Source organism: Ochlerotatus camptorhynchus, unplaced genomic scaffold, assembly GCF_037179485.1.
Source record: "Ochlerotatus camptorhynchus isolate MF236.1 unplaced genomic scaffold, CSIRO-AGI_Acam_v1.1 ptg000021l, whole genome shotgun sequence".
NCBI classification, from domain to species: Eukaryota; Metazoa; Arthropoda; class Insecta; order Diptera; family Culicidae; genus Ochlerotatus; species Ochlerotatus camptorhynchus.
The window spans coordinates 529,114-550,909 of record NW_027040513.1 but is presented as its reverse complement, the minus strand read 5'-3'; the positions used below and the strand labels follow the sequence as shown (position 1 = coordinate 550,909).

Genomic DNA, 21,796 nt, shown 5'->3' with positions numbered 1-21,796 from the left:
TGGAAATATTCAATTAATACTGTAAATCCCCATACAATCTCAAATCGTTTACTACCAGCTCCATATGCATCCGAAAGCGGTTGGTCCTCTGGTTGTGAATGCTGTCAAAAACACCATAACTCGATGAACATTTCAAATGGTCCTATCTGCCTTGATCGATTCTCTTAATCAACTTTCTCTTTTCATAACCACTGCTATGCAAACAGATTTCGCGTTAATTCTACCACATAGTTTGATAAAGGAGGTTCTTATCTAGCGTCCAAAACGTCAAGTACAACAGGGAAAGGTTTTGCAGCTGAGTTATTGACGAAAGAGAAAGTCGATGAAGAGAATCGATCAAAGCAGATAGGACCATTTGAAATGTTCATCGAGAATAACATGATTAATTGTCGATGGAAATTTGATAGGTTCCCGAGCAGAGGGTGAGAACAAAATGAAAACAAGAATTATGTTGTTTTCATTATTCCTGATAACTCAAATTGATTTCATTTTGATGGAGTTGATGGCTAACAGAACAAAAATGAGAGCTAAAAGATATGCGAAGAATATCAAAATTGTAACATATATTGATATTAGTGAGAACTGCTTGATAACTTATTTTGATAAAGATTTTTTTTCTCAAGCATCTTATAAAAATCTGTATAAATCTGTGTTGTAATTTAAAAATCTGTGATAACCCTAATAAAAATAACCATAAAAGAGAGCTTAACGCCGTGTTTGGGGTATCCTCCAAACCATTTGTGGGATAGTTTACCCATCCGGGATACAGTTCGTTTATGGTATTTGTTTATTAGAGAAATCTGTATTCTGTATCGGGTCTGTATTAAGATTAAAAAATCTGTATAATACAGATAAATCTGTATAAATGGCAGCGCTGTTTGGAACCCTCAATCCTCGTTGGCAAAAAATCAAAACACAACGCTGTCAAGACTCAATGAGTTGGTTATCGAGGTAAAGCAATCGCTAACTTCACCTCTCTGTTATACATTGGTCAAGACTGTTATACAGTTATTGTGATAGCTCAGGCGGGATTTATTTACAGTCGCGGCCCTATGAAGGGGAGGTAGGTGCTGCTAGTATATCAGGCATAACATATGATAACGGCACAAAATCATTTATAAATAAACTTTCTAAGGCCCTTTACACGCGAACCAAAGTACGCCCACGCAAACCAATACCACGTTTGGAAGGGTCTTAGAAAGTTTGTTGACAAATGCTTTTGTGCCGACAAACGAGTTTAAATTGTCTCACTACTTGACTAGCCTATAGGCTCTTTTCGTGCACCATCAATGTAGAGTGCGCTAGCCGATTTTGAGAGAAAATGTCATCCAACCCATTTGTTTACACCATAATGACGATGTTCAAAACTCAAAATAATGTACATTTTAATGCACAACTTGCAAATTTCTAGCAGGAGTGGTTTTATTTTTCGATTATCTACAGATCTGAACTGGTTTATAGCTGAAAAAAACCACACATTAAAAATCCGGAAGGTCATAACCGCTGCGATAATTTTATAAATCTTAATTTTTCGCTTCAAAAATATATGGAAGCACCAGCCGGATCACTGCAAACCAGAAACAGAAAACAAAATATTCCACGTGGATGATGATTTCAAGCACCTGCGGTGGATAAATTAATCAGGAAAGGTGAAAATATGTTCCCCTTCCTATTGGCAAATCAAAGTTGCCACTCGTGGAGAATAGACGAACTATGAAAGTGATGATGGTTTCAAAATTTTCCACGGACAGGTATACGAGTGCAATCTTAAAATGCTTTTATTTTGAAAACTGAGCATTGAATTTAAATCTGGTTGTTACTACAGTTGTAGAAAAGCTGAAATCTATGCATACACCTAAAAATCTGAAAAGAAATTATTTTTTCTATATTATATATCTATTGAGTAGTCCTTAAGTTTTCTACTAACGTAGCACCAACCAGATTTAAATAAAATGCTCCATTTGCAAAATAAAGGCATTTTAAGATTGAACTCGTATACCTCACCGTGTAAAATTTTGAAACCATCATCACTTTCATAGTTCATCTATTCTCCACGAGTGCCAACTTTGATTTGCCAATGCTTCACGGTAAAAATTTCCACCCTCATCAATATTTTGAGGGTTCCTCTATTCACCGCCAGAGGCTGAATCAATCGCTTAGTCTCTATTGGATTCGCCTATTGGTCCCAAGCAAATCGATTGACGTATCCCATTCTAGTATTGGCAAATCAAAGTTGGCACTCGTGGAGAATAGAAGAACTATGAAAGTGATGATGGTTTCAAAATTTTCCACGGGGAAGTATACAAATGCAATTTTAAAATGCTTTTATTTTTCAAATGGAGCATTTTATTTAATTCTGGTTGCTGCTACAGTTGTAGAAAAGCTGAAATCTATGTCTACACCTAAAAATCTGAAAAGAAATTATTTTTTCTATATTATGTGTCTATTAAATAGTCCTTAAATTTTCTACTAGCGTAACATTAACCAGATTTAAATAAAATGCTCCATTTGCAAAATAAAAGCATTTTAAGATTGCATTCGTATACCTCCCCGTGGAAAATTTTGAAACCATCATCACTTTCATAGTTCTTCTATTCTCCACGAGTGCCAACTTTGATTTGCCAATAAATTTCAGTACTACACAATGTTTGTTTTGATTCGCTATGAAAGTTTGACAGATAAAATGAGGGGTTCGTGGATTTTCCTATGTTTCGAGGGGTGCTCCGATAAGCTTGAGACTGAAGATAGTACCGGGAGCGACCCTAGCGTAGTGGTTAACATCCATACCTCTCAAGCCAAAGTCACGAGTTCAAATCTCACCCCCGGACATGTCATGAAGGACCCAAGAGTGTTTAAGTGACTATAATATATATATATAAAAAAAAGAAGATAGTACCAGAGCTGAGCCAAAAAGTTGAGCTCGTTTCTTCGGGACCTTCTGGTCTTAGAGTTACTTCTATGGTAATTTTACACAACCAAGAGAATGACTTACTCACTTAAAACAGATTCTCAAGCTCGGCAGAAAAATACTGATCTGACATGGCAAATCATAATTTTGCTGATATCTCGGATTAACCTGGATTTTGCTGATACCGAGAGTAACCAATTACACTTGCCGACATATCAGCAATTCATTTAATCAACACCGAAATTTGGCAAAGTAATTCACTGAGCGCATCAGAGACCAACAATTGAAAAAGGCCTCAAATCCATATTGTAAATAAACCTTGTAAGTCCATTTTGTCTCGAACCGAAGTCCACCAAAGCAAACCAACAAAATGAACAGGGAGGGGTAATTCTCCTCTACCCGATTGTGTTTCAGATTTGCGAATGTAAATACATACTTAGTTTTTTTCTACCGAGCTCGGCTGTGTAGGTCTCGGCAAAAAAGGGTTTCGCTGAGATCTCAGCGGAAGTGCCATTTTATTGCTACTTAAGTCTCGGATAATGCTTAGCTGGATCTCAGCAATCAAATGAAATGTTTGCTGAGATCTGCGGGACTTTTTTTTGCCGAGATTTGCACAGCCAAGCCCGGTAGAAACAACTAAGTGTGTAGGTTACGGTTATCGAGGTTTGTTTACACGTTTGTTTGTAGGCCTTACAAGGTTTGTTTACAAAATAGAGTTGAGGATTTTTCAATTGTTGGTCTTGAAATCTAAATTTTTTGCGTTACGTAATTTGTGTACCGATCCAAAAACCTATGTAGATATGTTTCGATGTAATATTCAACTTTTTTTTTACTTTGTAGCCGAACACTTAAAAAATCTGGCAAATTTGATATTTTGAAATCAATGGACAAGGTTTTAATATATAATGGATGACTATAAAATGTTTGAACATGGTGATCTATAAATTTGCTACTGGAGATCCAAAGTTTTCTAATATTTTACAATGTGCTCGATTTACAGTCTTTGTATGATATATTCAAAACATAAAAACTATTTGCAATGGATAAATTTTTTTAACATTCATTCATACAATAAAAACGTGGAACCACGATGTGACCGATTCTCACACCCCTCTCCTCACAGCTCATCCAGTTCCAAATCCGCATACAACCCCTCGTTGGAGTGCAACGTGAAGGCATTCTTCCGATACGTCAGCGTCTCGGGAGTGGACGGGGACCGGACGACCTTGAACTTGGACATCAGCCGCACGAGGGCAACCTTGATCTGTAGTATTCCAAAGTGCGATCCCAAACACGTCCGAGGTCCAACTCCGAAGGGCATGTAGCTGCAAGGAACGATTTGGTCCAAATTTTCCTTCGAAAAGCGTTGCGGATTGAAGCGCAAGGGATCCGGGAAGAACTGTGGATTTGAAATGGTCAAAATGGAACGGTCAATAGAAGTTGCAGAAAGGTCAAACCTTAGGATCCCGATGTATGGCATAGATGGGCACTAGGACCGGCATCCTGTTCGGTACGACAAAGTTGTGGAATGGTTCCAGTTTGTACCCGGTGGCCCCATCCGGTAGAGAGCACTGACGTTCGATGAAGGGAAGGACGGGATAAAGACGGGCCGCTTCCGAGATGACCATTCCCAGATAGGGCATTTCGTTGATCAAACATTCGTACGGTAGATCGCGGCCGTACTTGAGGATGCTGGAGCGAATTTCCTCCCGGAGGCGCTGCTGGATTTCTGGCTGTGGAGATTTGAGCGAATATAAAGGATAGTTAAAGTGTTCAAAGATTGTGCAACTTACGTTTTTAGTCAGCTCGTACAGTGTGAATGATAATACGGAAGAAGTCGTTTCAAAGCTGGCCATGTAGAATGTGGCTGCCTGCGCCACAAGAATGTCGTCCTTTAAAGCTGTAGTTGAAGACGAATTTTTGATTTTAATTAGCTAGTTTTCACATGAAGAAGACAATCTTCGATATTAATGCATTTTGAACTTATTTCCGTCAACAATCTGAGAAACTTCGCTTAAGAGTCTTGTAGACTTTTCCCAGATCTTATTTATTTTTGCAGAAGTCTAAAGGACTTGTAGCTTAAGTCTGGTGGACTTTCCACAGGAGTCCAAGGATTTTCCTACAGGAGTCCAGGGATCTTCTAGTTCAAGTTCTGTGGACTTTTGACTGAAGTCCAAAGGATTTCCCGCAAAACTACTGTGTAACTCCCGCAGAACTTCAGAGGATTTTCCATAGAAGTACAAGGGGCCTCATAGCTTAGTCATTAAAGGCACGGCATTACCAAGTCGGAGGCGGCGGGTTCGATTTCTGGTCCGGTCGAGGGAGTCTTTCGGGTTGGAAATTTTCTCGTCTTCCCTGGGCATAGAGTATCATTGTGGTTGCCACGCAATATACAAATTCATGCATTGGTATTGGCATCGAAAGCTCTCAGTTAATAACTGTGGAAGTGCATCTAGAACACTAAGTTGAGAGTACGCAATAAGCTAATATGTGAAGAGTAATAAGCTTGATATGTGAAAAAGAAGAAGAAGACCAAGCGACTTCCCTTAGATGTGATATCCCCAGGATCATCGGTATTAAATTCAAATCAAAACACTACGCTTACTCATTTAGATTATCAAAACACTCCATCTTTATTCCACCTTCGTCGTCTCCGACCCTTTCTGCCCAACCCTCACAGAAAGCTCTCCCACACTTTAGTGCACGCTCAACCAGAATACCACATCCTCCCCATTAACAAAAGCATGAATAATCCAAGAAATAGTGCTAATAAGTTTTCACATCACTTCAAATATCGTTGTTCACAGTATAAAGATATCTTTGCGGCCGCTTGATTTCTCTTGTGTTTCGGCGTTTGGGTAAGGACTGTTCATCATTACCTATACCATCAGGAGGTGAAGCTGCTGTTGTCATCGGTGGCATGTCGTTAACGTTCAGTTCCTGCTCGGGTTGCAAAGAAGAGTTTGAACCTAATACTTCCTCTGGTGCAGTCATCTTGCGTTTCACAAATTTCTTCAGAAATCTAACGTTACGATCATAGACCTTTTGTGTGGTTAAATCCTTAATTGTCGCACGCCCAGCTCCAGCAATTCCAATCACTTCATGCAAAGCATTCTTGTATTGCGTATCCGCTTTATCACGTTTCGCCTGACTGACCAAAACAATGTCCCCCACCTGGATGTTTAGCCTAGAAGCTTTACGCCTAACGTCTTCTTTAACATTGCGATTGAACTTGGATGATTGGTCTCGGTCTCGTAATTCTTCGTCCATGATTTGCTGATAATCCGTTCGTATATCTGGCAATAAACCTCTCACCGTTCTCCCGAACATCAATTCAGCTGGCGGTATTTTTGTAACGTGATGTGGCCATGTATTATAGGCTGCTACATAATCGGCTAAGGCCTCCTTCCAATTCTTCTTTCCCAATCTCGCAATGGCAAAGATTTTCATACCCGTGAGTCTCTTGCTGGGACTTACCGGCGCTTTACATGAGACAATTCTCTCAAATTCATCGCGGAAGCGAACCCATTCCGCTTTCCGCTTGTTAGTCGGCAATGTTTCGTCGAAAGATTTCAACGGCCACGTACCCGATAACCACTCTGGAGTATTTGGAGCTTGGGTCACTGGGGTATACAATGAAAATTTCTGCTTATCCACTGCCAGTATCGGAACGCGAACTCTGCCATCCTCCGCATCCGAATCATCCGCTGATGAACGCTCACTTTCTCGCCAAACACCACTCATCTTCCGTAAACAAGGAATCTTTCCAACTGTTGCACATATAAGAATGCAAATGAAACCACAAATTCTTTCCACTTACAGGTTCACGCGTACACGGCAAGACGTCGTTCGGAATGAGCGTTTTCTTCGCGCTGTTTCAGAATGTAGTCAATCTCTCACTCTCTCTATCTGCAGTACTTCGTTATACGTTTGAGCTGTTGCCGAAAATTTAATGAGACAGATAGTATTTTCATGCAAACACGAAGTCGGCATGGAAGCTTTTAACCAGAATTGGATTCTCGCTGGTAGCGTGTTAGACAGGGTCCTCAGTCTCCTTGTTCGTAATGTTTGTTGCCAGTCTGTTTTTTTTTGTTGTTGTTCGTGTCTTTTCTGTTTCACAACAAGCGTCGCCTTGAAAAAAAAACTCTTATTTACACAATACACTGGAACCAAACTTTGCATGCTGTAACGAGAATTCTTCTAATTTATTTTAGCTATGAGATATACTCGGCGTAATTTTAGCTATGAGCTATACTCAGCGTAATTTTAGCTATGAGCTATACTCAGCGTAATTTTTATTAATTTGATTTTTGTTTTTAGCTTTGACCATGATCGTCTCATTATCGGTTCAAAATAAGTTATACTTGATGGCCATGAGCTCAACTCGGCTCAACAGTATAATGTGTGCTTGACAATGGACATATTCCTGTTCAGCCACTTATTTACTGAATTTTTCCGTTTGTTTGGCCATGGTCTTCACCGGCTCAAACAGTCATGACAAATCTTTCTCTCTTGCTACCGGAGACACATTGGCAATGATTCATAAAATCTGCTCAACCTCAAAACGTGTATTAATGATATTTCTGGCAACACTTCACAAAGCTTTCATAGATCTTTTTGACGTTTAATCGTATTTTTCCGTCCAACACATTGGAATGAATGGTTACAAATCTCTTTCCCTCTTGCTCACACTCCCTCGAATTGAATGGTACAAGTGTCAAGTTCGAAAAGCTCTATATGCCTTTCATCCAAACTCACTCTTTTCCACGACCAAAACAAAATCAATATGTGGGATACTTACATTCAGCATGACTTCTCAAAAACCTTAATTACCAACATCATGGCAGGATCGCCAATGTGATATCCCCAGGATCATCGGTATTAAATTCAAATCAAAACACTACGCTTACTCATTTAGATTATCAAAACACTCCATCTTTATTCCACCTTCGTCGTCTCCGACCCTTTCTGCCCAACCCTCACAGAAAGCTCTCCCACACTTTAGTGCACGCTCAACCAGAATACCACAGGTCGGAGCTTGTAAAGTAGGGGACTTCTTGCAGAAGTACTGTGTACTCTCCGCAGAAGACCAGAGGGCTGTCCACAGAAGTCCAAAGCACTTCCTTTAGGAGTAATAGAGATTTCTACACAACAAAAAATAAACTTTAATATTATTTCGAAGAGGATGAACTTCAATCATATCGAAAGTCTCATGTATTTTTTATTACCACAAAAATAAACAAATGCAGTAAAAGCAGCGTAATGTCACTTCATGCACTGTATTAATGATAATTTTGTCCTTTTTGGCAAGTAATATTACACCATATTTTCGACACGAATGAAATGCATCCACTTTGATGAGATATTAAAATATATTGTTTGCTGTGTACGCAAACACATACATAATAGACCTTATCATAATCCGATTCATGTCATGACTCAACGTAACAACTTATATGTATAACAACAACAAATCAATACTCACGAATTTTCTCCTCGATCCCAATCGTGGCATCGTTATTCTTCAGCACAATCATCGAATCGATGAAATCTCCTCTACTTTCACCGCTCGCCTCCCTCCGGGAAATTTCCTGCAGAATAATCGTCTTCAGGAACCGTTCCGTATCCCGTGGAAACAGCTTGAACCCCAAATACGGTACCAGTTCCGGCATGAAGAAAAAAGCCGCCATATTGATAGCCCTTTTCGGCCCGTATTCGAAAATCTTTCTTCCGTAGTACCGGAACTCGGAGTCGTCATCACTCAAACAATTGGCCTGGATACCGAAGAACGTACTGGCAATCACGTCCGTGGTGAAACGGGCACACAGTTCCTTGAATTCGGTTTCGCGTATTTGAGATGGTTTAAGCGGGAGATCATCCAACTGGGTCAGCATGTTTTTACCGATCTGTAGAAAATTTGAATGAGAAATTTGCTTTAGACCGATTCCTTCTGAACTCTAGATTCTACCTCATCGATAAGGGGATACATTCGTCTGAGCTTGAACGACGTCACCTGCGGCGAAAGGTAGCCGCGTAACTCTTTCCACAGGGGTTCCTTAATCATCAACAGATTGTAGTACCCGAAACGGTCACCTTCGCGATCGGTACACATTTGTCGGTTTATGAAGTAAGACGAATCTCTGACGAGCATCGCCTTGACCATTTCCGGATTTCGTACTATCAAAGCCTTTCGAAAAAAAATATTCACTCCGAAGAAATCCGCATTCTGCGTGCGCACGTGATTATAAACATGTGTCATATATTCGAACATGGAATGTATCTGCAATACTACCGAACTGAAATTTCCAACGGCGGGAATTTCAAGAACGTATGGCACTCCATGGCAGTTCCAAAAGTTGTGCCGCTTCCAGCCAAGATAGATGACCAGGCCGATTACCGTCAGCCACACCACGAGCACCATTATCACGCCCGAATTGTTCAATTGATACTGTTTGGTATAAACAAAAAAGCATGCTACCGTGGCAAGCCTGCTACTCGTGCTCAAGGTAGACAATTTGTCGATTTGATAACGGATTATCGTAATCTATAATGTCCGCATGATTGCTGTCAGCTGTTTACTATTTTTGATTGGAAGGGAATTGATTTACATCAAGCTCCGAAGAGGTGCACTTAGGATTGATTTAGCGTTGGGTCAGACGGAACTCACCTGATCAACGAGGGCGTGCATTCGTTTGATTTTGTTCAAACTGAAGGACGGTGTCATGAAGGTACGCAACTGCTTCCAGTGGGGATTTTTTACCATCAGGAGGTTGTAGTAGCCAATGGCGTCGTGATAGCGATCGGTGCACATATATCTGAAGGAATGAGGAAAATAAACATTTCCTAGGTATGATAAATTACTAGCTAGAGAAATAGAACAATATAACCACAGACAAACGGACGTAGCTCATTGAACTAGTTTTCCATCAAAACATCGTCACGGAACTCAGTAGCGATAGCTTGCGAGCCATCTGTTGATCGTAATACCATTGGCAGACATGTTTGTAGTACAATTGTAATTCTTTAATTTAGAATGTCATTTGCGGTACTAGATATACAGGGTAGGTGGAGTAACTGTCACTTAAGAAAATGGTTATACAGATTGAGTGCTTGTATGATTTTTTTTTTTATTATAATTATGATTTCTAATTGCCCCCGGATCCCAGTACCCACAGACCACCCTTAATGGAAATGCATGTTTAGAATAAACATATTTATTTTTGTTCACGTAGTTGTCAAATCAAACAACAGTATTCAAGTTTATTTTTAACAGGAATATTTTTGAAATAAACGTAACATTGTTTTTATTTTCAAAGTTGATGTCAAATCACTTCTAACATGGAATACGTACTTTGACTATATGTTTTAGGATTACTTCTGCGTGAAGTCAACGATTTACATAGTTGAAGATGCTAATTTCAAATAACAGACTGTAGTGGTAATTTTTATACGATAGATGGAGTAGATGAAAGCATAGAGTTGATAGTTCCGTTAGAGTACGGCAGTGTGAAGATTGCATATAGATATTAGAATAGCAAGCTAGGACAACTTTTAAGGAAGATACGTATCGGTTTTTTCATCTCTCTTTACCAAACTCTCCCTTTGGAGAGGGATGGTGAGGGGTGTCCCCCCACCCCGCCACCACTTGGAACTATCAACTCTATGCTTTCATCTACTCCATCTATCGTATAAAAATTACCACTACAGTCTGTTATTTGAAATTAGCATCTTCAACTATGGAATACGTATTAAATCAGCCCAGTTTATTTTTGTGGCTAGAGTTTACGTTTAAATTTACCTCATTGATTTTGGAATTGTTCATAATTTGGTGTTTACATCATTTTCTAGCGGTAGTGTACACTAGCACCAACCGGTGGAAACTTACGATTGGCTCACTACTTGACTAGCCTATTGGTCCCAAGCAAATCGATTAACGGACCCCATTCTAGTTGAAATTTTAGAACTACACTATGTTTGTTTTGATTCGCTATGAAAGTTTGACAGATAAAATGAGGGATTCGTGGATTTTCCTATGTTTCGAGGGGTGCATCGATTAGCTTGGGACCGAAAAGAGTACCATAGATGAGCCATAAAGTTGAGCACGTTTCTTCGGGACCTTCTAGCAACCGGTGAGCACTCGTGTTTATTTCAGTTACCGTGGGGTCATAATTTGTGATTAGCCTCGGTCCCTTTCAAATTGTATCATTATTTATGTACGGTCCTTATATTTGAAAAAACGTTTCACATTCATCTAGTGATGGCCGATTTTCATTCGAATAATCGATTAATCGATTAACGAACCGAAAATTAAAATATTTGCAATCGGTTATATCTGTTGGGAATGGATGAGCACCTTGATGTATAGCCACCTTGAAGAGAAACAACAACTGTACAGCGTTGCCAGATTGTTTTCATGATTATCGGTATCAAATGATTAAAAAATCGGTATTTATCGGTATTCAGTGAATACTATTCACTATTTTTTTTATATAAAATTGAAAGATCAACTTTCTATGTAAGACGGAAGAAACTTCTGGGAAATATTTGAATTAGTCTTTTAATGTTACCAACAAAACTTCCGAAGGAAGAATAAAGAAGATATTGTGGAGGAAGTTTGAAGGAAGTTCTAAAAAATGTCAAACAAACATCCAATGGGTATCTTCCAAGACAAATATTGAGAAACTTCTGGTCAATTTTTTTAGAAACTTTCGGAAAAAAAATCCTGAGGCCAGAAAAGTTTGGAAATCGGAAGCCAATCCCGGAGGAGCCATTTCCAGGGGAAGTTAGGAGAAGCTCGGAAAAACCTTCAAATAAGGCAGAAAAAACATACGGAGAGTGACTTATGGAGAAACTTCCAGAGGAAGACGAAATAAACTTCTGGGAGAACTCGATAGATACATTCGGTAGAACTTTCATTGAACTTCTTGGAGAAGACGGAAGAAACTTCCAGGAGATACTGAGAGAATCTTCTTAAGGTAGATTGGATGAAAATTCTGGAAAAAGTCGGACGTCAGAGGACTTAGGACATAACATATGTGGAACTCGATAATCAAAAATCGACCCCATTTCAGTGATTTCAAGTGGTATAGAAAGACATCGATCTGTCAAATTGATTATACCAGCTGTAAAATGAGAAAGGCGATCAAGGGGGTAGTCAATTCTATTAAAATAATTATAGCGTGGTTTATAATTCTCTGTCTTCTTAGAACTTTTGAACTTATGACTAGGTTTTTCCTTAACTATTAACGTCCTTTATTTATAACTATATAGTTAGCTCCTCAAATCGCGTCACACAGCAAACAAATATTTTAACGTTTGAAATCAAAAAAGTATAAATTTTTCGCCGATTTTGTAAGCAATGACCACCCAACGAGTAATCCTGAAATGTCATTGTAAACCATATGTATTGTTTTTCTGAAGCTATGGCAAAAAAGTGGGATAACTCCACGCCAATACTTCTTCTAATCTTAAATATTTTTGTTTACTTAGAAGAAAAATGTATGTACCATTTTTTTTTCGTTAAACTTGTTTTAAATGTATGGAGCCAATTGCATCAACTTTGATTTCATTTTGGATTCGTAGGAGAAAAAATACGACCCCGCAAATTAGGAGTTAACTGCATAAATTTTGAAGTTCAAAGAGAAGCAGCATCATTTTGCAACAAGTGTCCCGGTTTATGCGGAATTATGCAGTGTTTTGAGCTGACCATCGTCCCATTCGCAAGAATTTCGCAAGCAAAACGATAAATCAAACCGAGTGCTTATCGGTACCTGTAATACCCAAGGACTCAATGCTCCATATGCTTCTCAGCTGCGGCCAATTCAAAATGTTTTGAGCAAAAGATCTACTCCAATTATTTTGCACTAAAAACGTGGAAAGATTGATCGAAAAGGCAAAGGAAGGAAACGACTATATTTTCTAGCACTAGCACTATTTACAAACGAAAGTAATCATTTGAATCTATTTTACATAGGATAAGTGTACCAGTATTGGCCCTAGTGGTCTAGTTTTTGGCCCCAGGGCCATATTTGAAATAAATTTTAATGGCTTCATTTGCGTAAATTTCTGCCAAAACATATGTTCTTACCTTGTATCAAAACAAATTTAGAAAGAATTTTAAAATGTGAAATTTAAGATAAGGTCAATTCGACGACCTTTAGGGCCTAAAACTAGTTATGTTTCTAGATTTTTTAGAAAAAAATCAACTTTTTATAAATGTCAACAGAATATTTTATGACACTCATTAGTTGATTTACTAATAGCATAGTGAACAATATTATTCATATAAAATGTTTACTTACACCTATTCAACGCAAACATAAAATCTTCGAATTGTTTGCATTACATTCAACTATCGCAATTTACTTAATGAATTCAATCATGTCAAAGAGACTAAGAAATATTGCATCTGTAAATATGCAATATTACTGCGTTATTCTTGATTGGCTTCTAACCGGCTTGAAAATGCTAGTTAATAAAAACCTTTGATAAACGCTGTCCAGACTGGAGAGTTATAACATGTTATAACGGTTGTCAACTAATTGCAACACAGAAACCACCATCAAGATAGAGCTATAACATGTTATAACTCTGTAGTCTGAACGTACTATCATAGTACGTTCAGACTACAGAGTTATAACATGTTATAGCTCTATCTTGATGGTGGTTTCTGTGTTGCAATTAGTTGACAACCGTTATAACATGTTATAACTCTCCAGTCTGGACAGCGTTTGAACGTACTATAAGCCCCCTGTAGAGCTGGTCGAAAAAAGAAAGGCCGCATTATCCGATGTCATACAACACACTTAGTTTTTTTTCTACCGAGCTCAGCTGTGCAAATCTCGGCAAAAAAAGTTTCACTGAGATCTCAGCAAACATTTCATTTGTTTGCTGAAATTCAGCTAAGCATTATCCGAGACTCAGCAATCAAATGTCACTTTTGCTGAGATCTCAGTGAAACTTTTTTTGCCGAGATTCGCACAGCCGAGCTCGGTAGAAAAAACTAAGTGTGAAGGTCTGTAGCAGACAAGCTGCCTTGCTGGTATTAGAAGCGGAAATGTTGTAAACATTGCTCCGCAAGCAAATGAAGACGTTACGTCAGCACAACATTCCATACTGTGAACAGCAGACGTGACATCACAGGTAACAGCTGTGTCGTGTAAAATATAAACTCTTAGGTGAAATACGAACACCACCTTCCACATTCAACTATGTGTAATACCAATAAGTCAGTTGGGCCAGACCTTGTATGATTGACATCGCGCAATTTACAATTCGCCTTCACTCTATATATCGCTTTACTCTTATGGTAAAATCCCATCCGCAATCGTCAGTCTGTGCGTGAAACCTGGTGGACATTTCCTTACATTTTCACTCCTATGAAAATTGCATAAGTCAACGGCGCCGGTGGTGTAGTGGTAAGCGTGATTACCTCTCACCCCAGCAGGCCTGGGTTCAATCCTGGGAAGTAAAGCCGTTGGTCCCCGGTTCATGAGTTGATGGGTCGATAGGTAGGGTCCAGGTGTGGGAGCTGCCTTCCTGGCACGTCGGTAGCATTGGTGCTCAGCACGGAAAACAAGATCGACGGAAAAAGCAAACCAAAGGAAAAAAAAAAAAAAAAAATTGCATAAGATACTATCAATCTTTGTGTGAAAAGATGGTGGCTCGCTGGTTCTATGGTGGAGTGAAGAGATAAAACAAAGTCCGCTAGATTTCATGCACATATTTTCAGAGCATGCAACCATATATCTGCTTTTCTTTCATAAGAGCTAATGTCGCAAACGTAAACTTTCTCTGCGAATTTCCCGAGAATAAAACACCACTTGAGTCAACTACACGTAAACCGTGTAGAGGGAGAGTCCCCCTATCCGATGGAATTGATGGCTTACATGGAATGACTAGGAGCTACAAGAAAAATACGAAAGAAGCAATTGTTTACGTTTGCGACATTGGTCCTTATGAACGCACAGTGTCGATATCCCGACAATTTTGTTTTGACAGATCGATGCCCAACTATACCAGTTATACCACTGAGGCAATACAAAAAAGGGGTCAACTTTTAGAAAGTTATTTTGCATGCAGTTCCACATATGTTATGTGACTTAGGGAACAGTCGACTACTTCAAGGAGAAGATGGGAAAATATCTGGAAGAAATAGATTTCTGGGGGATGTTAGCACAATATTTCTCTGAAGTTCCTCATATGCTCTATTGATCCAGCAATTTTCCTGATATTCATAAAACATCCCTGAAAATTTCACAATGTTTCTGAAGTTTTCGGAACTCAAGAATGTTTGCACTTCGGAATATCTCATACTCGGAACTCCTTGAAAGTTCTTACAATTTTCCTAAATTTAATGGGGCTGTTTTGAAGTTCTCTGATCATCCTTGAAGTACTCGTAACTTCATTGATTATTATGGAACTACTGGAAAATCTCTTATCATCTTTAAAATACCCTGGATCTTCTTTAGGGCTTGCAATTTTTTTTTCAAATTAATTAACAACAGCATTAAAGTTCTCTGAACTTCTCGCTATTTTTTTAAGTTTTCGAAACAGTCGATAAAAACCACAGAAGTTTCCTTAAAATGTTCTCACAATTTTCTAATGTTCATATAACTTCCCTTACGTTACCAAAATTTTCATGAACCTCTCGGATCTTAACTGAAGTTTTCGGAACTAATTTAAAGGTTCAGAAATTTCCTTGAATTTTTTTGTACTCATGCTTCCCTAAAGTTATCTCAATTCTCCTGAAACAAATGGAACTATTCTGAAAACCATTAAATTTCTTTGAAGTTCTTTGGGCTTGTGAAGTTTCCAAAATATTTCAGTTTCCTTACGTTCATTGGAGTTCTCTGGGCTTTCCTGAGATTTCCGGGTTCTTGGATTTGGACAGAAGTTGATGAAACTGTCTTTAATTTATCTGAACCTACCCAAAAGTCAGAACTATTCTGAAGTTTCAGAACTTCTGAAAAGTTCCTGAAGTTTTCCTGAAACTAATGGAACCGCAATAAAACTCTGGAAGCATTTCTGAAGTTCCGGAGAAGTTGAAAAAACTGACGGGAGGAGACGGAATATCCTTTCGAGCGAAGCCAGAAGAAGCTTCCAAGGGAAGTCGAAATAGCTTTCCAGAAGGAATCGGAAAATAATTTACAGGGTAAGATGGACGGAAGTATTTCTCGATTTCTAGAAATTACTGGGATGGAGCCATCAGCTGTTTCTTGACTCTTTGGTTATCAAAAACGGCGAGGAATTGGAAGCATAAGACATTTTTGAAGATTTTTTTTAGAACAGTCTGTAATTGTAATTTTCAAAAAGATAAAAGTCTCTCACAATAGTTTCCTCTGAAAATTCAGTGCGGGCAGGCAGTAATCATTTTGATTATTAATAAAAAAAAATCGGTATAAATCGGTAATGTAGCTCAAAAATCGGTATTCTGAGAAACCTTATCGGTATATCGGTATCAAGTTTGAAAATCGGTATAAATACCGATAAATCGTTATGTCTGGCAACGCTTTTGACGTTTCTAATTAATCGCACAATAAATCCTCAACTTGCATACGTGTTTCTAGTTTTTCTCCCTGAAAGTACCCGCGGTTCTTTTGTCTGCTCTCTGGTGCTCCCTTTTTTCGCTTTCCCGGTGATTCCGTGCCTTCCTGTTGGTGCATAAAGGTCCACAATATCATGCCTACATGCTGCACTCTCATTGTAGGAAAAATGAAAGCACAACGAAAAAAAAAATATAATCGATTAGTTGTTAATCGAGTAATTAAAAAATGGCACATCTCTGATTTTGGTTTGATTGTTTTGATAAAAAAAGAGTGCAAAATTTCATCTCTACCGAGGGGGCAACAAATCCACAAAATTACCTTGCATTAAAGGGGTATTCATTGGATGAAAGGGACCATGAAAGAGGACACTAAAATAAAAAAGTTTTTCTTCCGACAGTTTCATCCTAGCACTGTACAAAAAAAGTAGCCAGCAAAATTTGAACAGGACAACAGCAAAAAAATGTTATCTTCCATTTAATTCCACTTAATTAATTATACATGACAGATACGTATTTCGACTACAATGTGCAGTCTTCATCAGTGTCATTTCCACTAAAGAACTTTTCAAAATCTAACCCCCTTGACTTTTATACCTAGGGGATGAGTAGTTAAGGGGGTTAGATTTTGAAAAGTTCTTTAGTGGGAATGACACTGATGAAGACTGCACAGTGTAGTCGAAATACGTATCTGTCATGTATAATTAATTAAGTGGAATTAAATGGAAGATAACCTTTTTTTGCTGTTTTATTTAAGCATTCCGCTAACAACCCAATTTCATTACTTCAACAGGACAACAGCGTCTACCAGCTCTTACTCACATCGTATGTCTCTCAAATTGTTTGAGTGATCTCTCTGGTCTCTTGCTCACAAAAGAATCGAGTGCAGGAGATTAATAGAGATTAGTGACGTTTAACGCACGCACACTAGTGCACCCGCTAGTAAAGTTGTTTATTATTTTTTTTCCAGTACAAAACGAAAGGCTGCCCGCAAGTAGCGAGCTGCAGCCCACATGAGCATCAATTCACCGAAGAAGGAGGAAGAAGCCTCACCACTACTGATCGGATTCAGTAGCTCTTCGTGAGGCGCTGTGGGCCATCTATGCCAAGCGCGTCATCCTCTTTCCAAACAACATACAGCTCACCAGTATCATCCGTGTTGAACACCCTAATAGCTCAACATTACTCAATCATCACGTCAAAACGGGTATTTTTAGGACCACCATTATTTTTTGTTGTTTAAGAGTTAATTTTCATTGAACGTTCACCCCAAAGAGCTTTGATAATGTACCCAGCAACCAAACGTTTGTGGTCAAATGCGTAACAGTATTGAAGTGGTGCATTAAAATTTCTTTAGGACGCTAGAAAAATGCAAGAAAATCTCGAATTTATATGATTGATCGCGAATATCTCACGAATGGAAAATTTGAGCAAGAAATTCCTCCAATCAATTTTCGCTTTTTTATATCTATTGAATAAACCAAAAATTCCATGCGATTTGTGCACGAAAACGCGTAATATTTTCATCAGAAAACGAGGCGCTTTCGTGATGGGAAAAAGTGCTTTCCCTACCACAGTCGCCGAATATTGAAACCGAGCACGTAAAATCAAAAGTCAAAACGGTCATGTCTTGGATACAACCTCTTACTTTTTTCCTTGATTTGATTTCTTGTTTTTCGTACAGAGTACCAATGCTACCAACGCCAGGGCAGCTCCACTTGGACCCTACCTATCGACCCATCAACTCATGGATCGGGGACGAACGGATTTAATTCCCGAAGGAAAGCGTGATCAGAGATTTTATGCTTCAGAAAATCCTGACAGCGCCGACTGGAATTGAAGGAATTGAAATTGAAGGAAGTCCCTTTGGAGTGAGAGGTAATCACGTTACCACTAAACCACCGGTGCCACTGTCTCGTGTCGAAAGATATTTGTACAGATAGTCTTCCACCGATCTCTTAGACTGTGTCCCATTGCCGACTATGCATAGCTAGATCATGAATAATTTCGAGTTATCAATAAAGGAATAGAATAACAGGAGAGCAGAGAGCAAAAGAATAAAAGAAGGATTGTAAAACACACATAACTAATAACAGTATTTACGTTCTTTTACTTTGGCTGGAAATGAATGAACTTAAGAAGATAAGAAAAATACAGAAGAACCGACGAAGTGGGGAATAAGAATAGCAACATAAACGGACAAATAGAAACTAGCATATAACTAAGCATTCATGACTCATGAGTTTCTGATCATACTAATCGGATATCTTCCCAAGAACATCAATTTCCAAGACGGAGATCCCTCGATCATCAATCCACTCACCTGTTACTAAAATACGAAGCATCTTTGATGAGCATCTGTTTAATCATCTCCGGATCCCGCAGCACCAGTGCCGGTTGCATCAGTATGCTCACCCCAAATAGTTTGCTTCCGTCGACTTTCGGATTCTGGTAAAGTGCATCCATCAGCTCGAACGTGCTCTTCCGGAACAGAAACGCATCGAGGAAGTTTCCCACAAAGGGCCTCCCCTCGATGTACGGTACGCTGAAAAACTGCCAGTATCGGGTTCCCGACGTTGACACGAACCAGACAGCGAATCCAGCCAGACAGACCAGCACCAGCGTGAGGTAACCGGTGAGAACGTCAGAATTTACGTAAATCACTGCTGCCATTATCGGTGCTGCTGCTGCAGCTGCTCAGGTTGCCGGCGAGCTTTCCAAATCCGATGAAATCGAATATACCTACACTATGTTCTCCGCTGATGGGATGCTGTTACTGGGATTTTGATAGACACTTGCACGGTTGGTAAGTCGGATTTGAAATGGCTGTGAGCTAAGACATAACAAATCACATCGGTGCAAGTGCTGCTGGCGATTTCAAGAGACAATATAACACTGACAACTTCTATGGATTCTCCATGTGCTTGCGGACTATTTTTTTTCTTCATTGGACTGTCGTGGGGGTAATGAACGAAAGCTATAATCTAGTTAGTGGCTGGTACAGAGGCGGTCGAGCTATCGGCACTTGTGAGTTTCTGTTTGTATGTTTTGAATTTTTCAAATTATTTCATCCAGAATACTTGTACCAAATAAAGGAGTATGATATTTTCATGTGATCTAGTTTGTAGCTAGTAATAATAAAGTCAAAATTCTAGATTAGAATTTAATGCACGATAATTACATTTGAAAAGGGAGTGTTGGCATAGATTATTCGATGACCATCACTGCTTACGAGTTATCTATCGAGACTGTTATATGTGCATATATTTCGCCAAGCTCGATTCAAGCCGCATCTGGTTTCTATGTTGATATATTGAGGAGCTACATAAGTATTACACAGCAAAAAATAAATTTTAATATTACATCCAAGACGATGCACTTCAATCTAGTCGAAAATCTCATGTAATTTTAATGGCCACAAAAATAACCAAATGCAGTACAAGCAGCGGAATGTCAGTTCATGCACTGTATTAATGATAATTTTGTCCTTTCTGGTAAGTAATATTAAACCATATTTTCGACACGATTGAAGTGCATCCACTTTGATGTGATATTAATATTTTTTCTGTGTTGTTAACAATTATCAACAAGTTTTTTTTTATTGCTTTATTAGCGAACCATTAGCACAATGGCTAGTTCATCTCGTATTATCAACAAGTCGTTTTTTTTGTGACTGAGCGTGCTTCCGACGGTTAACATGTATGGAGGTTTCAGAATTATTTCTTCCATGATTGTAAAAGATTCTAACTACGAAGTGTTCGGTAAGGCCATGTTACGTTGTCTTACGTTTAAATTGAAGCTTCCAGTCTTAGAGAAATGTTCATGTATTTCAGGGATAATTTAAATTAAAAACTTTTAAATCGAGTTGCTTGAATTGCCTCGAATGTTGAACCGAGTTGTTGAAGATTTGGTAGATAAGATCCAAAATTAGTAATGTTTTATCTTTCTCGTTCATCAATTAATGAAATGAAATTAATTTGAAAATCACATCAATGTGAATGGACTTCAATCGTGCCGAAAATATGGTGTAATATAACTTGCCAAAAAGGACAAAATTATCATTAATACAGTGCGTGAACTGACATTACACTGCTTTTACTGCATTTTTTTTTTCGCCATAAAAATACATGAGATTTTCCACAAGATTGAAGTGCATCCCCTTGGATGTAATATTAAAATTTATTTTTTGCTGTACTTTCGTCAATCTAAGCAGCGTCCGAACTTCTATTAGCATCATTTACTCTATTTAAACTAAATTTTATTTTCTGTGTAAAATTTATTTTAAGGAAAACAAATATGCAAAGTTGTATAAGGGGCTGTTCATAAACTACGGTGACAGTTTAGGGGGGGGGGGGGGGGTTGACAATTATCCACGGCCCATACAAATTTTATTTTTTTTATGGACAATTGTCTACCCAGGGGGGGGTCAAGAATCCCAAAAAACTGTCTACGTAGTTTATGAACGGCCCCTAAGTAGATTTAGTCTTTATACCCACAAAGTTTCATTGGTAGCGGCGCCGGTGGTGTAGTGGTAAGCGTGATTGCCTCTCACCCCAGCAGGCCCATGGGTTCAATCCCAGTCGGCGCCGCACGGAAGGGTATTTGTTCTACGCTAGCTGGCCAAAATTCGATTTCTCAAAATAAGCCAAAACAGATTCTGAATGCATGCATTGTATACTTCAGAGGTAGGGTAACAATGCCCTGTACTCATTATTTCTCTTTCTAAACTGACCGCGTTGTGGCATCAGTTCAAACTTGCCTGTTGTTGAATCGTGTTGGTTTGTTAGAAAAAATCGTTCCGCAGTGCCATTGTTTTCGTGTCTTGTTGTTGGGATAATCACATTCATTTGAAAAAAAAAAAATTTATAGAGATCAAGCAGGTATTGAAATAATTATTCCCCATTACAACAGCTGATTTCACTTAATTTTGACTTCACTTAATAAATATATCGTATTAAAAAAGTTGACTTATCCTGTTATGTCCTGTAAAGCCGTATATGCGGCATTATATGTACATGTATATAGGAGATTATAGCAAAAAATCAGCTGCGATTATTTGCGATCTTTCGAGAAATCGAAAAATGAAGATGGCGTGAATTTATCAAGAAATGTACACAAATGCAGTTAATGTCATTTTCATCCATTATATGGCGGTAACCCAGTCAGTCAAGGCCTTGTTTTGTGAGGGGCAAGAGGAGGGTGGGGGGGGGGGGGGGTTGGATTTCAGGTATATTTTTAAGCAGTTTTTTTTTTGTTTCATAATTCCATCAGGTGCAAGCGATATGGATTCGGATACGAGTGTCTTCCGAAGTTCATTTGTACCGTTTAGAATAGTTTGTAGATCC

General features: G+C 38.7%; 1 protein-coding gene across 2 annotated transcripts; it reads right to left on the bottom strand.

Moving 5' to 3' along the window:
* Positions 1 to 3,988: 3,988 nt before the first annotated feature.
* Positions 3,989 to 19,145, bottom strand: LOC135703962 (probable cytochrome P450 6g2). 2 transcript variants are annotated; one of them, XM_065225320.1, is made up of 6 exons: positions 18,775 to 19,145; positions 9,576 to 9,723; positions 8,394 to 8,814; positions 4,702 to 4,808; positions 4,366 to 4,641; positions 3,989 to 4,307 (listed from the first exon to the last, which is right to left on the bottom strand). In XM_065225320.1, the coding sequence occupies exons 1-6, from the start codon at positions 19,122 to 19,124 to the stop codon at positions 4,026 to 4,028; spliced, it is 1,584 nt and encodes a 527-aa protein (XP_065081392.1). In that variant the 5' UTR covers positions 19,125 to 19,145; the 3' UTR covers positions 3,989 to 4,025. The 2 variants fall into 2 exon arrangements, with proteins under 2 accessions (XP_065081392.1, XP_065081400.1); XM_065225328.1 differs by lacking the exons at positions 9,576 to 9,723; positions 18,775 to 19,145 and adding an exon at positions 8,877 to 9,380.
* Positions 19,146 to 21,796: the final 2,651 nt, after the last annotated feature.

Excerpts from the sequence above, each read along its gene's own strand:
- LOC135703962 (XM_065225320.1), bottom strand. The coding sequence starts at position 19,124 with ATGGCAGCAGTGATTTACGTAAATTCTGACGTTCTCACCGGTTACCTC. Across the intron at positions 9,724-18,774 it reads GCTTCGTATTTTAGTAACAG|ATATATGTGCACCGATCGCT; the intron begins GTGAGTGGATTG and ends TCATTCCTTCAG. Across the intron at positions 4,308-4,365 it reads CCATACATCGGGATCCTAAG|TTCTTCCCGGATCCCTTGCG; the intron begins GTTTGACCTTTC and ends TCAAATCCACAG.